The 21,972-nt window shown below is 39.4% G+C and overlaps 1 protein-coding gene across 1 annotated transcript in view; it reads right to left on the reverse strand.

The window, feature by feature from the left end:
- The window catches only part of ERICH1 (glutamate rich 1), a 96,676-nt gene extending 86,487 nt beyond the window's left edge, over positions 1-10,189 (reverse strand). Inside the window, exon 1 of the mRNA XM_069065391.1 lies at positions 10,061-10,189. Coding sequence (XP_068921492.1) covers positions 10,061-10,082 — 22 coding nt within the window. The 5' untranslated portion in view covers positions 10,083-10,189. The remainder of the gene's footprint in view (positions 1-10,060) is intronic.
- Positions 10,190-21,972: the final 11,783 nt, after the last annotated feature.

Raw genomic sequence — 21,972 nt, forward strand, 5'->3', positions numbered from 1 at the left:
ATAGATAAGAGGGAAAGCATTCAGAGGAAAGTGACCATGATGGTGAAAGACCTTGAAATTACTAGGCCATATAAGAATTAGCTGAAAAAACTGTGAGTGCTTAGACTGGAGAAGAAAAGAAACACGATAGGAGAAACATAACAGCAAACTTGAAATATCTGAATGGCCGTCATATGCAAGAGAGATCACATTTAGTCTGTTTGGTCCCAGAAGACAGAACTAGGGGCAATGAATAGAAGCTGCATAAAAAAAATAATAATAATTTCTTTTTTTTCTTTGCTTTTTGGAGGGTGGGAAGTCAGGGCATTTGGGGTTAACTGACTTGTCCAAGTTCACACGGCTAGTAAGTGTTAAGTGTCTGAGACTATATTTGAACTCAGGTCCTCCTGACTCCAGGGCTGATGCTCTATTCACTGAGCTACCTAGCCGCCCTGAAAAAAATCAATGTAAATTCAATACAATTCAACAAACATTAATTAAGTCCCTACTATATACGAGGCATGGTACCAAATTCTAGAGATCTAAAGACAAGAATGAAACATATTGCATATATGTATATTTGTCTGTGTGTATGTGTGTGTGTGTGTGTGTGTGTGTGTGTGTGAGAGAGAGAGAGAGAGAGAGAGAGAGAGAGAGAGAGAGAGAGAGAGAGAGAGAGAGAGAATATACATACAGAGTTACAATGCAATAATGTAATTTCAAGGAGGGAAGAACACTAATACCTTGTGGTTTGTCCTTCCTTCTTGAAGAGGACCACAACATCAGGAAGATGATGACATGACTTGCAATTCAGCTGTGGTACAGGAATTTGGATTTGAGTGAAGGAGGGCTGTTCAAAGTCACCAGCCTCACTTTTTCCTCCAGAGCCATCTGGATCCAGTGACCAGATATAGATCAAGAAGACTGAAGATGGTCCAGGATGTAGTATGAGATCTTGGCCTTTTTAAGCTAAGTTCTAATATCTAAGGAGATCAGGAAAGGTATCCTGTAGGAGGTAGTACCTGAGCTGTGCTTTAAAGGAAGTTAGGGGTTCTAAAAGGTAGAAGTAAGCAAGAGGGAGAGAATTCCAAGCACAGGGGTCAAGCTGCACAAAAAGCATAGAAGTACAAGATGTAATGTCATGTATAGGGAACAGCAAGTAAGAGAGTTTGGCCAGAACTTGCAATGAATGAGGGGGAGTAACATGACATTTGTCTGGGAAAAAAAAAAGATTGGTACCAGGCTGTAGAAGGTTTTAAATGTCAGACATAGGATCTATATTTGATCCTAGAGGTATTAGAACTCCACTAAAAGTTCCTGAGCAAAGGAATGACATGGTCAGAACTGTGGTACAGGAATATCAATTTGGCAGCTCTGTGGGGTATGGATAGTGGAGTGAAAATACTAGAGGAAGGGGTACAATTAGAAGGCTATTATAAAAATAAAGGCAAGAGACATTGAGGCCCAGAACTACAATGGTGATTGTGTTAATGGAGAGAAAAATATGTAGAGAAATTAAATATTATTATCAACAGGATTTACAAAGTGACTGAAGGGAGTGAAGAGTCCCTGAGTCTCTGAGACAGCTTCTAAGAACCTGAGTGAGTAGGTAGAACTCTTGATAGAACGAGGCAAATTATTAGGCAAAAGGGTTTGGGGGGGGGGGGCGGATAGGTGCTTGGGGAGATGATGAGTTGCTTTTGGACATCTTGAGTCTGAGATGCCTGCCTATGGGACACCAAGGCAAGGCAGGTGGTTATGAGGGATTGTAGCTCTGCAGAAAAATGAAGGCTAGATATATAAATCTGAATACATCATTTGTATAGAGAAGATGATTGAATTCAGGGGGATTGATGAAATCATTAAAAGAATGTGTGTAAAAAGAGAAGAGGCTCTAGGTTGGATATGTAGTATGGTGTACCACTGTGCTGAGGATGTGGGATATGGATGATGTTCCATCAAAGAAGACTAAGTAGTAATGGCTAGGCAGATAAGGCTAGAACCAGGAGAATGAGTTATCTCAAAAAAAAAAACCACTTGTAAGAAAAACTATCCCAAAATGATATGGATAGCCTGGGGGAAGGACTGGGTTGTTTCTCACTTGAGATCTTCAGATGAAGACTGGATTACCATTTGTTGTGGATATTGTACTGGGAATTTTTGTTCAGGTACAAGTTGTATGCCTCTGAGATTCCTTCTAATTAAAATTCTCTATTTCTGTGAACCACTGCAATAGGGAGTCCCATATCTGCTACTTAGCATAGCTGTGTAACCTTAAATCACTTAACTAACTTCTCCAAGTTTCAATTTCTTTATTTGTTAAATAAATGAACAGGATTATATATCCACTGAGATCTCTTTCTTCCAGTTCTGACACACTGCAATTCTATTAAGAAATTAATCAGAAAGAGGAAATAAAGACAAAAATTAGCATAAGCTCCAGTAGCCAAAACAGTAAATAATGTTCAAAGGCTCTTTATAAGATAACCAAATAGATTAACAATTACCTTATCAGTAAAAGCTTTATGACAAATACAATTATATTTGATGATTATTCTTTTGTACTTTTCCTAATACTCATATAAAAATAAAATTTTTATCAGATTCCCACAAATAGACCCTTTTTGGGAAAAGTATAAATATCAAAAGAAAACATTTATGCTCATTGTTAATTTGAGGTTGCTTAGGGAGAAATTCTTATTTTAATTAGAAAAGATTTATATCAAAAAATCTAGACAATGAAGATTCAATTCAAGAACATGTATTAACTACTTTCTATGGGCATTACCCTAGGTTTCAGAGATACAAAGACAAAAAAATTACAATCATCCTTTCCTTAAAGAAATTACATTCTCTTTAGAATATGTACATAGAATAGAAAAAACAAGATAATTTGAGGACTTAACAACTCGGAGAGTAAGTGGAAAGGCTGTGTATATAGGTGAGACAGAAGATAGGCATTCTAGGAGACAGAGATGAAGATTTGCATGCCTGGAGTGAAAAACAGATTGTACAAAGGCATGGAGATGGAAAATGGAACATTAACTTCAGGGTTAGCTCCTGACCTTCTTGTTATTCTTTATATACATTCCATTAGTAGACTCTGTGCATTTTCACTGCCTGTCCACTGTTGCTTGGAATGCTCTTCCTAATTTTTGCTTCTTGGTTTCCTTCAAGTTCCACCTAAAATCTTACTTCCTATAAAAAGCCTTTCTCCTAAATTTATACTGTTTAAAGTTTGTTTGGACATAGTTGTTTGCATGATGTACCCCATATTAAGACTGTTTAGGCCCTCAAAAACAATGACTGTCTTCTGCCTTTCTTTGTAAATCCACTGCTTAGCACAATGCCCAGCATACAGGAAATACTTAATAAGTGCTTGCTAACTGACATGTTGCACAGTTTCTACCATTTCCCTGCATAATCAATAATAATAAATTTTCTGTAATTTTTGGTATCAATGGCCTGGTCTTGTATTATCACAAGCTGTTAATGTGATACTTCTTTGTTGACATATTGATGATAGAGTTCATGTGAAAGAAGCCCATGAAGGGTCTTTTGATTTCACTCTTCGACCTCAGATTCCAAGTATAAGTTAAATTGAAAAAATCCAATAGCATGCAATTATTGTCAGCTTTTACTTTTGTTCCAAAGAGAATTTGTCATAGAAGCATTTCTCTAAGTTTTTAACCTATCATTGTTATTGTAATTATTATTGTTGTTGTTATAATTACTGGATTCAGCTCTTCCCAACTAGAAGCTCAGCTTTTTGTTTACAATTCTATGCTGCCTTTCAGAAAGCAGCAAATCTTTGTCATTATTACTGATAAAATCATATCAGTTTTTGATTAACTACTTGATGAGGGCCTAGGGCTTTTGTGGCAAGAACTTTCCTTTCTAGGTCTTCAATATATATTTTTGTAAGCACTTTCAGGAACAGGTATCAGGCTGCATATCCATGTTGCTTCCCAGAATGATGGCTGAGAGCATGGGACTGGAAGTAATGATATTACCAAGGCTCTGGTTTCAGGGCCTTGGGCTTTCTCCATCAGAGTCTGAGTGAAGAGATGATGGTAAAGGTAATGATGGTGTGACTTGCAGCTGAAACCTTCCATATGTGTTGTCTTCCCTATTAGAATGTGAGCTCCTTGTTTCGCTCACTCATTCATTCAAATATACTCAGTCTATTTACTACAATGTGTTGCCAGAGGTATGAGGGGAAGAAAGGAAAGAACTAGAATTTATTAAGAACCAGTTACTATGTGCTATAATGGTAAGGGAATTTGAAGATATTCCCTGCCCCTTAATGGGCCTCACTTGGAGCCCAACAAAAAAAGCTTGCATAGGGGAGCCTTGTTTTTCAGGAAGGCCCACACTTTATGTTACTTTGTAATTAGGCAGTGGGTCATGAAGGTTGTGATGTCCTCTGACCCCGAAGAAGGGTGTGTATATATATATACACACACACACACACACACACACACGCACACACACACACTCTGAGGTGAGGCTCATCACTTATGGGAAGAGTTGTATGATTTGGCCAGATGAGACTCTGGGTAGCTGTTGAGCCCCCCAGCTTTGAAACCCAGATGTTGGTGCTTCCTTATCTGGTAACTATGTATGTATGTAATGGTCAGACAGCTAGAAGGCCTGTCTGTTGGTCTTCTGAATTGTGTTATTTTCTCTGCCTGTATTTTTTATCTGCTTGTAATTTCTGTTTGTATTTTCTGAAGTTCAGGATGCTGAATTTCCCCTGAACTAAGTGAATGACATATGTTTAATTAAAGATAGTTGACCCCTTTAAAGTTGCTCTCTTTTAGTAAAGCAGATCAAAGAACCTGTGCTAGCAGCCATCCTGGGTATGTTAGGGTGCTTGTTACATATGCTTAGACTTTTGTCAATCCACAGCAGATAAGTGGGAAGGAGTGTTAAAAGTGGTGCTGCAAGAATGTAGGACTTCAGCATACCTGGGTCACACTAGGTTCTTAAGACAATTCTTATTTCAATGGGTAGGATGCCTAGGTTTTTTTCTAAACACCAAGGTAGCTCAATGATACAAAGAAGAGCTGAGGTTTTATAGGAAGGTGAAGGTTCACACTCAGATATGTCTGACTCGTTTTTTATCACATCAAAACAATTCAGAGTGCCTTGTAGTACAAAGTAGATGTTTAATAAATATTGAATCAATGCCATTCTTGTCATTACTTTTGATTAGTTTTATTAGCATACTACAATAGATGAGGTGTTGACAAGTAGATTTTACTCTATTCAAGTGATCTATAAATTGAAAAAGCTTGAGAAACAATGATTTTGACTTGTAACCAATATGTATTCTTACCAAACAATTCTGTCACTACAAAAGTAGTTTTGTGACTACAAAGACGTTGTTTTTCCTATTGTCCAAACTAAGATATGCAGTTGTATAAACAATCTGTAGGAATGATCCATTAGTATACTTGTATTAGACAGAGTCTATGGATGAAGTGATTTCATTCTTGGATCTTAGATATTTCTTAGGCTTCATTTTTGGACCAGAATTGAATAAGAGAAAGACAGTGGACAAGGTTGCTTTTGAGATAGTGTATTGTTCTTTCAATGACTATAATATTCTCCTTGAAACAAAGGACTACCCCTTTTTTTGGGGGGGGAGGGGAGGAATTTGGGGTCATTTATTGAAGGCAGTTTATACAATTTATTCTCTCTCTCCCATGGCTATTCCCATTCCCTCTAATATAAGCCACAAAGATGTCTGGAAGGGCAATATTTCTGAACAGTAGAGCCAAGAACTCAGGACTCACAGATCACTGGAGAGTAGCATATTCAGTCAGTGCTGAATTCTATCTCTCAGATTCAGCTCTCTCCTGAGCATTTTGAAAGGGGCTAGGTATGAGGGAGAAATTTCCACATTGATCCCCATCTTATTCCAGGACCCTCCTCCAGAAACCATTCCATCCTGAGAACCACAGCAGGGCCAGTTCTCTCAGTACCAATCACAAACACATTTCCTTCCACTAGTCCCATAGTTAATGATCAACCTCATAGCAAAAGAAGCACCATTTCCTTCCTGATCCTACACAGCTCTTCCTTTAAGCTGTGTTTATAAACTAAATGCTGGAATGATGAAAGGACTGCTTTTTAACCATAGCCAATACATAACTCAGGCTTTGAGTGCCATCCTCTCTTCATCTTCTCTGGTCAAATGGCAGGAAGTTCCAGGCTACATCAGTTCATTAACAGCACCAATTTGCACATCTCTCTGCCTTTCTTCCCTTGGCCTTTTCCCACTCCCAGCAGCACCTAGTTTGTAGTTTTTCAGAAGGTTGAAAATAGTGTTGCAGTACCATCATTTTAACATAAAAATTCTTTAGGTGATGCTGACTCCCTATGAGTAACAGAATACCATAGTCTTAAAAGGATTTAAGTTATAGGTCACTTAAACATCAATGGAGAAGTGTATGGTGGGCATAAGTAGGATATGAAGACATTATCAATAAATGTTTGTTCACTGAATAAAGAACAGAGCAGGAGAAGTGTCATATTTCATCAAAGAGATGCATGACCAGAAAAGGTCAGTCAGTCACGTAGTAAGAACAAGGGATAACCTACAGCCATTCTCCACTGTTCTCCAAGCAATATCGGGTAATGTAGGGAAAGGCCTCAAGTATGTTGGGCAGAGCTGTGATGGACTATGGAAAGACATCTATAAACTGAAAAAGTTTGAGAAACAATGATTTTGACTTGTAACAAATATGTATTCTCACCGAACAATTCTGTCACTACAAAAGTAGTTTTGTGACTACAAAGATGTTGTTTTTCATATTGTCCAAACTATGACTATGTAGTTGTATAAACAATCTGTAGGAATGATCCATTAGAATACTTGTATTAGACAGAGTCACATGGGTTGTGATCTGCATTGTTGGAAGGAATATTCACATTAATGAGATCAAAGATCCATTGAAGTATCACAGTAGATGATTACCAGTATGCCTCTATTTAGATACTGCTGCATTTATATGAGACATAAGGAACTTCTCCCTTAATTTATTACATGTAAAACACATTTTATATAACATGCATATTAGGTCAGGTTTCTGCATCTGAGTTTCCTTTATATGTAACTGGTACACTTCTCTATTGGAGCTTTTCCCTCGTGTCCCCTTTGGAAGTACAATGATGGCCCAGAAGCCTCTACACTGTAGCTTTTGGGGTAGCTTTGAAGAATACTCATGGACACAGCATGGGAAGGGATCTCAGATATCATTCAGTGTAATCCATACTGAACAGGAACCTTCTTCCCTTTCCCCTACATACATACTAAATTTCTGACAAGTACTCATCAGGTATCCACTTGAAGACATCCAGTTATGGGGAGCCTAAGCCAAACCATCCTACTTTTGAACAGCTATTATTGTTAGAAAATTTTCTTTATATTGAGCCAAACTCAATCTCTCTTTAACTTCCATTGTCCCTAGTTTGCTTTCAAGAGCTAAACCAAGCAGTCTCTTTTCCATAATTACAGCCCTTCAAATGCTAAAAGACCTAAATTCATAGATGAAAATATAGCAGTAATCAATAGAACTCATTATTGTTTCCACTGAGGGCATCATCATCCTCCACTAGTCATCCAGATTCCTAAAATTGGAATCAGTCTTGACTCTTTCCTTCTCTTTCCCACATCCAAATCAGCTACAAAATATATCTCACACCTGTCCTCTTTACTCATATGGTTACCATCCTAGGTCAGAGTCTCATCCCCTTTTACCTACATCATTATAGCACTCTCCGAACTGGATTCTGTATTTTTTGTCTCTCCCTTTAGGATAAAATGTAACTCCTGTGCCTGGTATTCAAAGCAATTTGTAATCTTGCTCCAGCCTACCTTTCTGGATTTATTTCACATAATTCCCTTTCATGTGTTCTACCTTCTGGATGAAATATTTTACTTTCTATTTCCTAAATTCAATAATTTATCTCTCATCTCCACACTCTTGCACATGGATGGCCTCTTAAGTCTAGAATATACTCTACTGTCCTTACCCTCACCCGTACCTCTCAGAAATCTTATTTTCCTTTAAGGATTAGCAAAAGCAAGGATAGGGAATCAAGGCCTCAAGGCCCCATGTGGCCTCCTAGGTCCTTGGGTGTGGTCTTTTGACCGAGTTCAAGTTTTACAGAATAAATTCTTTTATTAAGGGGATCTGTTCTGTGAAGTTTGGATTCAGTCAAAGGGCTTCATTTAAGGACTTAGAGGGCCACATGTGGCCTCAAGACAGCCCTGGATAGGGCATAGGAAGAAATTTTTTCAGTTCCCCCTATTCTTTAGTGATCTCTTCCATTATTTTGTATTTACTTTTCTGTTTATTAGTTGTCTCTCCTCCAGCCCCCCCCCCCATCTCAATACCCTTTATCCTCCCTTCTCCCATTAGAACATAATTTTGACCAAAGAAACCATTTTATGCTTTTTACATTACTGGAAATTAATTTCTGTTGAATGAATGGGCACTTTTCTGAATAATCACTGTTAGCATATCTAAAGTATGCTTTGCTCACCTTATAGTATTCCTCATGATAGGGAAGTACTAGGATGAAGAAGGCAAAATGGGAGACAATGAAGGTCTCATATTTAGTGTTGTAATATCTCTGTGACATTTCAATCTCAGTAGACCACTGATTTCTGTTTTTGAAACAGTTTTCATAGTCACATTTTTAAAGGTCAGAAAAAAAGTAATTTTTAGATAAAAACATATTACTATATCTTGAGTTTGAACTTTAAGTTCCTGTTAATACCCCCAACCTGTAGCTGATCCTCAAAATAATGATCTAGGCAGAAATTCTCTACCTATGATATGATGATCATATGACGAAAAATTTAGACCGCAGAGTTTGAGTCTTTAGGTAGTTTAAGAAAACTAAGGAGGAAAAAAAAGAGACCCCTTACTTTCTATTAGTGATAAAAAGCAAAATTACATTGGTTTTCAAAGCCCCCCTGAAGTTTCCAAATGAATCCAGAAGCTCTGCAGCTATCTTCAGAAAAGTCTTTTGATGACCTGAGGCCCAGAATCTTGAAGCTGGGAAAGAACTTCAATATAGGTAGCACTGGAGGACCTATAAACAGGAATCTCCTCTACAACATCTCTGACAAGTGGTCATATACCTTCTGCTTAAAGATTTCTGACAATGGGTAAGTCAATACCTATGAAGTTAGTCCATTCAACTTTTGCACAATTAAACTGGTTTCAACAAACATTTATTAACCAACCATTTCATATGTACAGAACCGTGGTGTAAGCAGAAGTGGGATGGAGGAGGACGTGTGAAGAGACCCAAGCTTAGATCAGAAGTGGTTCCTGTCCACACGGAGTTTATAATCTAGTGGTTATAGGGTAGAGATAGCTAACTTAATCCACGATACTATCAGAATCTAAATTACCCAAACTACCACTATTCCTTTCGATTTTATAATTCGCATAAACCGGGAGAAGAAGGGGGCCTGGCACTGGAAAGTGGGGTAGAAAAGTAAGTAGAATGTGTCCCTACAGGTGGGATTGGGGGAAGGATGGAGAAGAGCGAGGATGACAGGGATTGGAATCAATAGAGAGAGGAGCAGACCAGACAAGGGCTAAAGCTCTCTTTGTGAAGAGAGAGATGGGAAATATTGGTGGGGATAGGGATGGGGAGAGTAGGGAAAGGTCCAGGGAGTGAGAACGGAAAGAGGAGCTGAGACAAAGCTATGGTGTTGGGGGATGTGCGGTTTGGGGAGGAGCTGGAGACAAGGATGAGGGCTGTGACCGGGGAGAAGTGGGAAAAGGCGCTGGGACCAAGCTAGGGACCATGGGACAGTGGTACTTCCCGCTGGTCCGACCTGTCTCGGTGACATCTCCTAGCCCCGCCCAAGGGGCGGGAAGGCTGCCCGCCCACCCCAGGGGCCTCCCGGAGAGTCCAGCCCAGAGCCGGCAGGGAGCCGCAGACAGGTCCGACCTCAAACAGCCCAGGCCAGGGCCCCCCAACACTGCATTGACTCCTGGATAACCGGAGACCCTTTGAAGACAGTCCCGGAGACGCTCCCTCTCCTCACCTTGTTGCTTGGCGCCGGACATGGCTCCAGGAGAGGCCAGGGAAGCTCCAGCTGTGGGGAACCAGCACGGTCACTCCATTCCGCACCTTTCCGGAGGCCTGCCCCCTATGCCCCGCCCATGAAGTTCGTTTGCCCAATCCAAATCCTACTTGTCTTTTATTTTGCTGTCAATCATTATCATTCTGGCCTTTTATTGGCTAGCTTGCCGGCAAAGGGCCAATTTATGGTAATCAACTGAAGTTTGGCTATTGAGCATGCGTGTTTTCCACTACCAAACCTTAGGTTAAGCGTCATTCTCTACTTAGCACAGGCTGGTAGTTAATCTTTGAGCAGTACTCTGACATGCACTGTCAGACCATTTGGAACAGTTATATAGATTGTAAGTCAATCCTATTAGTTTATTAATTGGTCCTTAATAAGCTCCTTGAGGGCAGAGAGTCTTTTACCTCTTATTGTTTAAGATTATTTTATGGAGAACTCAAACAGGACAAGCGTTCACATGGTGGTCAGAAGAAGTGATACAAAGACGCTCTCAGTCTCTCTTAACTATGGAATTGATCGTGTGACTTGGGAGACACTGGCATGGGACTGCTCAGCATGGCGTGTCCACATCAGAGAAGGTGCTTGTGCTCTATGAGCAGAGCAGAACTGAAATAGCTCAAAAGATACACAAGATGCACAAATTTAGAGATTCCACCCCCAAATGTTCATATGGACTATTTGTGCACAACCTGTGGTAGAACATTCTGAGCTCCTGTGCTTGTATCGGTCTGATCAGTTGCAGTCGGACACACTAACTTGATTCTAGCATAACGATATCATTTTGGTCCTCTTTGAGAAGGAAGGACAGACAACATCCGATAGTAGGTGCTTATTAAATGTTTATTGATTACTTGGTTTATAAATGAAACTTGAAGAGAGGCCTGAATCTAGGTTTTTCTGAACTCCTAATCTAGTAATATTTACATGATAACTAAATTAATTGATAATAATGAAGCATCTAAGTGGTGAAGGGGTAGGTAGGGAGTGAGGGGTGGGCTAGGAGGCTCAGGGGATAGTGTTCCTGGCCTGGAGTCAGGAAGACCTGAGTTCAGATGTGACCTCAGACACTTACTAGCTATGTGACCCTGGGCCTTGCTTCCTATTTGCCTCAGTTCCTCCTCCATAAAATGAGCTAGAGAAGGAAATGGCAATACCACTCTAGTATCTTTGCTGAGAAAACCCCAAATGGGGTCATGAAGAGTCAGACACTATTGAAACAACTGAACAAGAAAGTGGTGAAATGGATAGAGTGTCAAGCTTCCAGAACTGAGTTCAAATGTGACCTCAGACTCTCACTAGCTGTGCAACTCCTGGGTAAGTCACTTAACCTCTTTTTTGCCTTAGTTTCTTCATTTGTAAAATGGGGATAATAATAGACTCTATCTCCCAGGGTTGCTGTGAGGATCAAATCAGGTGACAATTGTAAAGTACCTAATATTAATAAGTGCTATATAAATTCTAGTAATTATTATGAACATTATCAGCTAGCATTTATATGGGGCTTTATGACAAAGTATTTTACATATATTTTCTCATTTGATCCTCACAATAACCCATTTTACAAATAGAGAAACTGAGGATAAGAGAGGTTGAGTGACTTGCCCAGGGTCATAATTCTAGTAAGTTTCTGAGACAGGATTTTAATTTAAGTCTTCCTGACTCTAAGTCTAGCACTCTATCACTGTACCACCTAACTCCTGAGACAGAGTATTTATTAATTGATTATTATGTGCTAGGCACTATACCACATATTATGCTTCCAAGAATGAAAGCGTAGGATTAAGAACCTCAGGGAAAAAACAGGGTGTTTGGAGGCCTGGGAATGAGGGAATAGAATGTCAAGGATGTGCAAGGGGAAAGGTACTAGTTAAGCAAAGGGTTTGGGAAGGGAATGGAAAAAGAAGTAGAAGGGAAAAGTGTTAGAGAAATTGGACAGTGTAATGAAGTCATATTGACATCCAAGGTAATTACTCGCATGTTTAACATGATGTAGTAGAGAGAGGACAGGATTTGGATGCAAATATTTGCAATTGAAACCTGACTCTGCCAATTATTATTTGTATGCCCATAGACAAATCACTTCCTTTCCCTGGAGGCTCATTTTCCTAATCTGTAAAATACAGGGGTGGAATTGGATGGTTCTTAAAGTCCCTTATATCTCTAAATCTCAAAGGAGTTCTCTTGCTCTTTTTTTTTTAATTTTTTTTAAAGCAATTGGGGTTAAGTAACTTGTTCAAGGTTACACGGTGTAGCAGCAAGCACCCCAAGCGTCCTCAGGGTTTGCAGCTACCACAGGTTCTTGGATGTGCTTTGTTAAAGGAAAGCAACTCAAAATGGGTTAACAAGCTTACTTTAATCAGTCAGATGTATATCATTTACCTAGTTCAGGGGAAAAAGATCAGCACCCCGAACTTCAAAGTATACAGGCATAATTATCAAGACAGAAACATCAAGTAGACAGATTTCCAAACTGTCCAACCATTACATCCATACCCAGTCAACATCTGGGTTTCCACATTCTGGGTTTTTCAAAGCCGGGGGACTCTCAAGAACGGCTTCCCAGAATTCAGATCAAATCACAGAACACTTCTCAAAGTGAGTCCCAAAACAAAGGTACACATCAGGGCTTATATAGCCTTCTCCTGGCTCAGAGAATGTAACAACCTTTTGGACCCACTGGCCAATCAAAAAGTATCTACTGAAAAACAAGCCTCCCTCCCCAGGCTTCTGGTGCACTTTAGCCTAGGGGCAGGGAAGATCTTTAAAATTTACATTCGCATTACACACGGCCAGTTATTTCTGGGTGTGGTGCTAAGTATCAGAGTCCGGATTTGATCCCAGATCATCCTGACTCTGGGGCCGGTACTCTTACTTGCTGTGCCACCTGGCCACCCCTAGTCCTCTTGCTTTTTGAACTTTGTTGCAAGTCCTAGATAATGGTAGAGGTGAAACTAGTCCCTTCTAGCTATGCTAACATGAAATGAGATGGAAGTAGAGCTTGCTTTTTTTTTTATTTTTTACTTTTTGGAGGGGGAAAGGCAGGGCAATTGGGGGTTAAGTGACTTGCCCAAGGTCACATGGCTAGTAAGTGTTAAGTGTCTGAAGCCATATTTGAACTTGGGTCCTCCTGACTCTAGGGCTGGTGCTCTATTCACTGTGCCACCTAGCTACCCCATTGCTTTATTTTAAAAAATAATCTTATAAAAGCTTTATGTTTTGACAGGTTGGGATCATTGATATATATATATATATATATATATGTATTACTGTTTCTGGCTATTTGATTTATTTTTCCCATTTTAACCAGTATATATTTTTCTATAAATGTTTTACAAACATTCAGATTACAAATTCTGTCCATTCCACCTCTGAAAAAGCACCTCTTGAATCTGTCCCCTCCTCTCTGTTCCTACTTCAGCTACCTGTGTACACATTTCTACTTATCTTGGAATATTGCTAGAACCTCCTCCTAATAGATTTCCCAGCCTTCACTCTCCTCTCTAGTCCATTTTACCTACTCAATGCTCTGCCATAGTAGTTTTGCTTACTTAGTTGGTCATGCTACTTCTGTGCTCAGAAATCTTTTTTCAGAGGCTGTTGCCTACAGAGTAGTTAAATAACTTTGCCTGTTATTTAAAGCCCTCTGAAATCTGGCACCAATTTACTTTCTGGATGATTTCAGGCTATTTCCTGTATCTAGACAATTAAGTAGTACAGTGAATAGAGGGCTGGCCCTGGAATTAGGAAAACCTGAGTTTAAATCCGATCTCATGCATTTACTAGCTGTGTGACTAGCTATATGACCTGGGCAAGTCACTTAACATCTGTGTGCCTATTTCCTCAACTGTAAAATAAGGATTATAGTAGCACCTACCTCACAAGATTGTTGTGAGGACCAAAGTAGATAACATCTGTAAATATTGCTAAATTTTAGCCAAACTAGGCTAAGCTCTGGTTTCCTACCTGCTACCCTAATGTCCTCTGTGCTCACTCATTGAAATACTTTTGCTGAAGATGCAGTGTGGTTCAGTGGAAAGAATGATGAGTTTGAAGTCAGAAGACCTGAATTAAAATTTTAGCCATTTATTACCTGTGTGATCTTAGGCTGGTTAAATAGCTTCTCTGAACATCAGTCACCTCATATGGAAAATGAGAGAATGGGACTAGATAGCCTCAAAGGTCCTTTTAGCTCAGAGACAGTATGGCCGATTTGGAAGAGTAGTAAACTTGAAGTGTTTCATTTGGAGTCACCAGACCAAGGTTCACATCCCAACTCTTCTACTTACTAGCTATATGACTTTGATCAAGTCACTTAACCTTTCTGAACATCATTGTAAAATAAGGACATTATTGATTTCTAATGTCAACGATTTCCAATTTCCCTTCTCGCTTTATATCCTACAAAGACTTTTCCCATTCCTGCAAGGTCCTAACTCTTGAACTTCCTATGTCCTCTTTAGATGCCAACTCAAATGCCACCTCCTTCATGAAGCCTTTCTGATCTTCTTTGTTAGAAATGATATTCCTGGGGCAACTAGGTGGCGCAGTGAATAGAGCACCGGCCCTGGAGTCAGGAGAACCTGAGTTCAAATTCGGCCTCAGCCACTTAACACAAAACTAGCCGTGTGACCTTGGGCAAATCACTTAACCCCAACTGCCCTCCAAAAGGCAAAAAAAAAAGTTAGAAATGATCTTCCCCTTTGGCACTATAACTCTCTCTCTCTCTCTCTCTCCCTATCTTTCTCTCTCTTTCTGTGCAGCACACACACATATGTAACTCTCTCATATAATTTTGAATTCTAGTATCCTCTTGCTGGATTGTTAGCCCCATGAGTGTAGAATGGTGTCTTAACCAAATTTTGTATTTTCCCTAGTGTTCTGCAAATTATACATAGGGAAATGTTTGCTAAATTAATAAACCTTTCTACTTTTTTTTTAACTGCTTGCACATTTGTTTAACTTCCTTTTATCAAGACAACCCCTTAGATAAGTTGAGCATCCACTCTTTTTTTTTTCATTTTGTAACAGAAGTTGTGATTTACCCCAAATTGAAAAACAAAGCTAGTAAGTGGCAGAGGACTAGAATTTACATCTTTTGGCTGCTAACATAATGTTCCTTTGTTAACCTACTTTCTTCCTTTATCTCCTTCGGAATTCCTATCTTGGAAGTCCTGGGAGGGGTCACTAAGATAGGCCCTATATACTAAATCTTCAAGATCACCTTGTCTTGTCATCACTTATCTTCTTTGGAATGAATTTCCTCATCTTTTTTCTTGGTTTCTGTTAGTTTGCCTTAGACTTCCAACCCACTGAGCCAAATCCATTAATCCTACAGTATGCATCTTCTTTCAATGTAGGCCTTTTATGAACAAGTGTGAACAGCAGCCCAGGGACAGAGCTGTGGGATTTTATTCTTCCCAGGGATGATACCGTAGGAAAATTTCGCTTATCGGGAAGCAGGCAGTTTAGACACAGTGGGATGCTCAATGCTCTACACTCTTAATAAAGGAATGTTATATAACAGAGCAAAACTATCACAATAAATTTCTACTACTGCTGTGCTACTTACTAGCTATGTAGCCTAGGGCAAGTAAGACACTTTCCCTCTCTGGGCCTCATTCTCCTCTACATAAAATGAGGTATCTCTAAGGTTCTTTCCAGCATACAATCTATGTTTGTATGATCTTTGAAAATAAATATAAAACCTATCATTCATTCATTCATTTACAGAATCACAGTGTGCCAGAATTGGAAGGGACATTGTTTATTCTAAACCATGCCTAATCAAAAATCCCTTCTACCATGTACCTAGAAAATAGTCATTCAGCTTTTGCTTTAAGACCTCTCATGATGGAGAATCCATTAACTATGGGAATGAACTGATACACTTTTAGATGATTGTTAGGATAATTTTCTTTACATTGTATCTAAATCTGCCTCTCTGCAACTTACCTTTGGATCCAAGCAAGATGTGTAATCCCTCCTCTTTCCTTCAAGTATTTTTAGCCAGTTATTAGTCTCCTCCCTCAAAGTCTTTCTTTCTCCAGGTTAAACATACCCATTTCCTTAAAATAAAGTACATACATGTTCTTAAGGCCCTTCACTATCCTGATCACTGTCATTTGAATGTTGCTCAGTTTATCAATGTTGTTTTCAAAATATGATACTTAGAAATGAACACAGTACTTCAGATATGATCTAACTAGAGCAAAATGTAGCAGGACCATGACCTGCCTGGTCTTGGATACTTGCCTCTCACTACATTTTTAAGATTGCATTAGCTTTTATAGATTCTATTAATTCATATTGAGTTTATGACTATAAACTTTTTTTCACACAAACTATCTTCTTTCTATTTCACTGTTTTTATACTTCTGAAGTTGATTTTTGAACTCAAGTGTAAGTCTTTATACTTATCCTGATGATACTTAATCTTGTTGTATTTGGTCCAATATTCTAGCCTGTTGAGATATTTTTTGAATCCTGATTATTTTATCCAATGTGTCAGCTATATAAAAGATAATGGAGAATTCTGTCATTGCAGTTTGATAAACATGACTTCTTTTCCTTTTTCCTAAATCATTGATAAAAATGGTTTGGGCCAAGCACAGCTCTCTGTGGCACTCTAGTAGAGTCCTCTTTCCAAACTGACTTTGAGTCATTATGGATTACTCTTTGGGCTCGGCCATTCAATCAATTCCAAAACAATATAATTGCATAATTATCTATCCCACATCTCTCCACCTACTCCATGAAAGTAACATTAAACACTTTGTCTAATGTATTCCTAATATCTAGGTAAACTATTTTCACAGCATTACTTCAAACTATTCTTCTAGGAATCTTGTTGTAAAAGGAAATGAGGTTAACTTTGAAGGACATATTATTGATAACATCATGCTGGTTCTTTGTGATCATTGCTTTCTGTTTGCTAGCCATTCCTTGAATAATACATTCTATGGAATTATAGAACACATTCTATAATTACAGTAATCAAGGTCAAGCTCTTTGACCTGTAGTGTGTATAATCCATTCTTCCTTTTCTTGAAAACTGTGACTTGGACTTTCTGCAATCCTTCAGTATCACTGTCATTTTCTGGAATATTTGAAGTATAATTGACATTAACTCACCAACCATGTCTACCCACCAATCAAGAAACAAGTATTGGTAAGCACTTACTATATGTAAGACACTGTGCTATGAGTTAGAGACAAAAATACAAAAGTGAGACAGTCCCCACCCTCAAGGCAGTGCTTATATATGATTGGAAGATACAACTTGTTCATAGGTATATGCAAAATAAAGAGGAAGTGATGGGGAATGAGTGTTCCTCCCTAGGGGTATCAGGAGAGGCCTCTTGTAGGAGGTAGAAGTTGAGCAGAACCTGAAGGGAACTTATACTTTCTAAGATGTAAAGATGAAGAGTATTCTAGTCACAAGGGATAGACTGTGTAAGAACACACAGGTGGAAGATGGAATGTTATATTATCCAGGGGTATGGTTCTTTTAGGCCTGATGACCTTAACTTTATTGGGGCAGCTTAGTATCTTCTTAATATTTTTGGGTTTTTACTCCCTCTTTTTCCCTTTTATCCTATCTATTCCAATCTATCATTTATATCCTTTTATTTATTCAGTATTCATTAAACATTTATTATTTTCTAGTTGGCTTAGAGAAATATAAACATAAATAAGATAGCATACTTGCCATTGAGGGGCTTATAATCACCACAGAGAGATGAGATAAGTACACAAAAACATTATAAAACTGTAGCACCCTCTCTGGTGCTATTTTCTTACCTCATATTCACACTGTCCATAGAAGGCAACTAGAACTACACCTCTCAGGGTTCTACTTGTTTCTAATACTGTTATCCATAAGCCCCTAACCAGATTTCATTCAGTTTTAGAAAAGGAATTTATTAAGTACAGTTGGTACAAAGCATTTCCCCTAAACTAGATACATATTCATCCCTTGCAAACTCAAGGTCCCTGGGGAGAGTGTGACCAAACTTAAACTATAAAACTAATGAGATACACAGGTAGAGAATATATGTGACAAAAAGGTATGTCCCACTACTTGCCCTGGAAGTAATTTTCTCCTTTCTTGCAGTCCTCATGAAATTCCCTTTAATTGTAACTATCTGTTGAGCACCAAGCATTGGTGTTTTACTAGAATTCATAGTTGGCACTTCTCTCCATCATGATTGGACCCTGAAGCTGCTGTCCCCAAGTGATTGTCAAAATCTATCTGTAGGCACTTGGGATCTCTCCTCTGGGCCCAGTTGGGTTCCACAGCAAACCAGTGTTGGGTCTAGGGTGGCACTGAAGCATTCACTTTTCACATGTCTGCTCTGAACTAACATGCACAAGTTGGATTCATTATGGAAATTCCTCTGGGTCCCTGAAAAACAGGTACTCAACATTTCTCCCGGAATCCCTAAAATAGGGAATCCAACTAGAAAATCAAACCCATCCCTCACAAAGATAAGCAGACTAACTTAAAAAGAAAATATACACAAAAAGACTCTAAGAGGCATGAAGCTCTCAGAAGGGATTAAGCACTTGAGGTTGATTATCTAAGGAAAAGCAAACCTCATCCCATGGATCTAAAGTTCATAAGGATCTCAGGCAAGCTGTCTGGACTCATATAAAAATAAATAACCTAGATCTGCTTAAAAACAACAAAACAAAAATATATAAACTATCATAGTATCTTCTAGGAGAACTGCTAGGTAACTTTTGCTCTTTGGGATACAAAATCCATACTGTACATACTAGTTTTTATACTCATAATAAGTAATATGACATATCGTTAAGCATTTGAAAAACTAGCCTGAATTTTAAGGAAATATACTGGAAAATACACTTTCCGGTTATAGTCTAAAACTATAATTAGTAGGGGATACTAATTTTCCTCAGTAGATACCTGTAATTTAAGGTATCCAATAGGAGTCCCACATGGAGATTCACTCCAGTGGCTTCTTGAGAATATGATGGACCCCTGTTAGGGGAATGGGAATCTAAGATCATCCCTGCCCCTAGGCCCTTTGATAGGCTTAACTGACTCTCAGAACCTTCCTTGATTTGAAAATATACTCTGCCCCCTAATAGGCTGAATGTGCTCATCTGGAGCCTGTGGTGGGAGGCTTGTTTTTCAGGAATGCCCACACCTTGGTGCTTTGTGATTGGGCAGTGGGTCAAGAGGGTTGTGACATTCTCTGACCCAGGAGAAGGCTATATATACACTGATGTGAGGTTTTGTTTTGGGGTTCACTTTGAGAAGAGTTATGTGATTTGACCAGACAAGACTCTGGCAGCTGTCAAGCCCCACGGCTTTGAAAACCCAAATATTGATGCTTCCCTCTCTGGTAACTGACTAGGTATGGATGTAATGGTCAGACAGTTGGAAGCCTGTCTGCTGATCTGTTTCTCTGTCTGTATTTTTTGTCTGCTTATATCCTCTGTATTCTCTGAAGTTCAGGGTGCTGACCTTTTTTTTTTCCTGAACTAGGTAAATTACATATGTTTGGTTAAAGCAAGATTGTTAACCCATTTTGAGTTGCTTTCCTTTAGAAAAGTGGATCTAAGAACCTGTGTTGGCAGCCACCCTGGGTATGTAGGGTGCTTGCTGCTACAGCCCCCAAACTGTATTGTTTGATAATAAACATCCCAAAGTGTGAACAATCCTAAAGCATACAGATATATTCTCTGACTGCTTTCAACCCAACCATGTAAAGACTTTGGGCCAGCATATTTCCTATTTGTCATGTATGACTCTTCCATGTGAGTCCCTTCATTGATTGCTCAGTCATATAATAAAGGTGCTATACATAACAGAAGAAGCAGCTTCCAGCTGGTGGAATTGTCAGTGGGGAAGGGTAGAAGAAGGAAAGGTTCTTTTCTAACCCATTATAATAAGGAAGGGTTCTGCATCACCTCTCCCCCCCCCCCCCAAGTCCTTAAGTGAAATATGGACCCAAGTAGTTAAGCTTATACCAGGGGCCCCTGGCTGCCTTTCTTTGTCTTTTGCGCTTCTTTTTTTTTTTTTCTTTAGTAATTGACCTTGTGAGACTGGAAAGGTTCTAGAAGGTCTTCAAATGTTGGGGACAAGAGTGTTGTCTACCAGAGCAATTGTGGTGGCAGCATCAGTAGCAAGATCAAGCTTAGAAAAAGGAAAGCATTGGCAGTGGAGAGGGAGGTTTCAAGACCAGTTTGGTCTACCAAATTGCAGTGGTGATTGTGAAATGTCTAATGAATAGCCCCAGGAGTAGTAATAAGAAGCCACTACATTTTATTTTAATTATTCTATAATGCACCCTATGACCCTTTTATACTTATCATTCCTTTTTTCCAGATGAGCTTAACCCAGTTCATGTTTGTACTTTGGGTACCTTTTAAAAAACTGATTTCTCTTTTGGAGAAACTTTAGAGCCTCGAATAGAGTCATGCCCTGAGTAGTTGCAGTGGGGGTGGTAAACCCACCAGTGTAAGAATTAGGGAACCTACTTTCCAAATTGATAAGTAAGGCTTTTCTAGCAATAAGTTCTGTAAAAGATGGCATCAATAGGTACAAAGAAAGGAGAAATACCTTGAGCCTCTGTGAGAGACCTGTTGCCTCTACCTTCCATGTTAGAATATATAATAGATTATATGATAGCTGTGTAAGAGAGATAGAGTGCTGGGAGAAGAGGGAAAAAAATCATATCAGTGGGAAAATAAGGAACCTTCAAGATGGCAAGCAGTCTGATATAGGCTATACATGTACAATCAAATTAAGCATATTTCCACATTAGTCATGTTGTGAAAGAACAATAAGAACAAAAGGGAAAACCACGAGAAAGAAAAAAAAAGCAAAAGGAGGGAGGGGAAGAAAAGGAGGAAGGGAGAAAAAAATTTGGAACTTAAAATCTTATAAAGTGAATGTTGAAAACTAAAAATTAATTAATTAAAAAAAGAAAATAAGGAACCTTCACAAAAGAGGCTATTTCAGCCCACTGCAGAATATGGATTTTTAGGGGATCAGGGATATTTGAAAGCCTTTGTAATTCCTTCTTTATCTCCGGGAATATCAATCAATTTTCTTGTCATAATGGGCTAGAGCATCAAGATCCCTTGTGTATACGTAATACTATTTTAGTAGTACTGTATTTAGAGCCTGATTACAATCCACTCATTTTACAGATGAAGAAACTGAGGAGAGAGGTTCGTAAGCAGCTCGATCAGGTCTACACAGTAACGCAGCCAAGATTTAAACTCATCTCGGAGAACTACAGATCCCGTGTTCTTTCCACTCCCGGACTCTGCCTTTCTACATTTTTACGGGAGATTTAACTTTCTAACTGCTCTTAAACCCATTGGCTACAGATAGCGATCAGTCTGACCAGTATCGCAGACAGCTTCTCTGGGGAACTTCCCTGCCTCTCTGTGTCCCTGCATGGCCCCATATCCTTTCCTCATTCAACAGTTGGCTCCAACTGGAAGCTGGGCTTCTCAGTCTTCCTAGTACTCAGCACCTCCTGGAAAGAGCAGGACACTGAAGGTTTCTCCAGGGCAAAATGTCTTTCTGCTCTAGGACCGGGCATGCTCAGTAGCCAAGGCTGGTTTGGGTTGCAAAGAGGCATCTTTGGCGTTACTCTGTTTCAAAGCACCAAGAAAAGGAAGCGCCTCGGACCTTCTCTAGATGGAGCCGGGAGCGGGACAGCCCCCCAAGTGCGCCGGTGCCTCCCAGTCTCAGGGACTGCGCAGGTGCAGACCGTGAGAACCAGTTCGAGAGTCTGGAGAGAGCGCGCGCGTGTGTGTATGTGTGTGTGTATGTGTGAGTGTGTGTGTGCGCGCGCGGGGCGGGGGTGTGTGTGTGTGGAGGGGGG

The sequence above is a fragment of the Petaurus breviceps genome, unplaced genomic scaffold (assembly GCF_028583685.1).
Source record: "Petaurus breviceps papuanus isolate PSGF00001 unplaced genomic scaffold, PetGlider_PUasm1.0 90686, whole genome shotgun sequence".
NCBI lineage: Eukaryota > Metazoa > Chordata > Mammalia > Diprotodontia > Petauridae > Petaurus > Petaurus breviceps.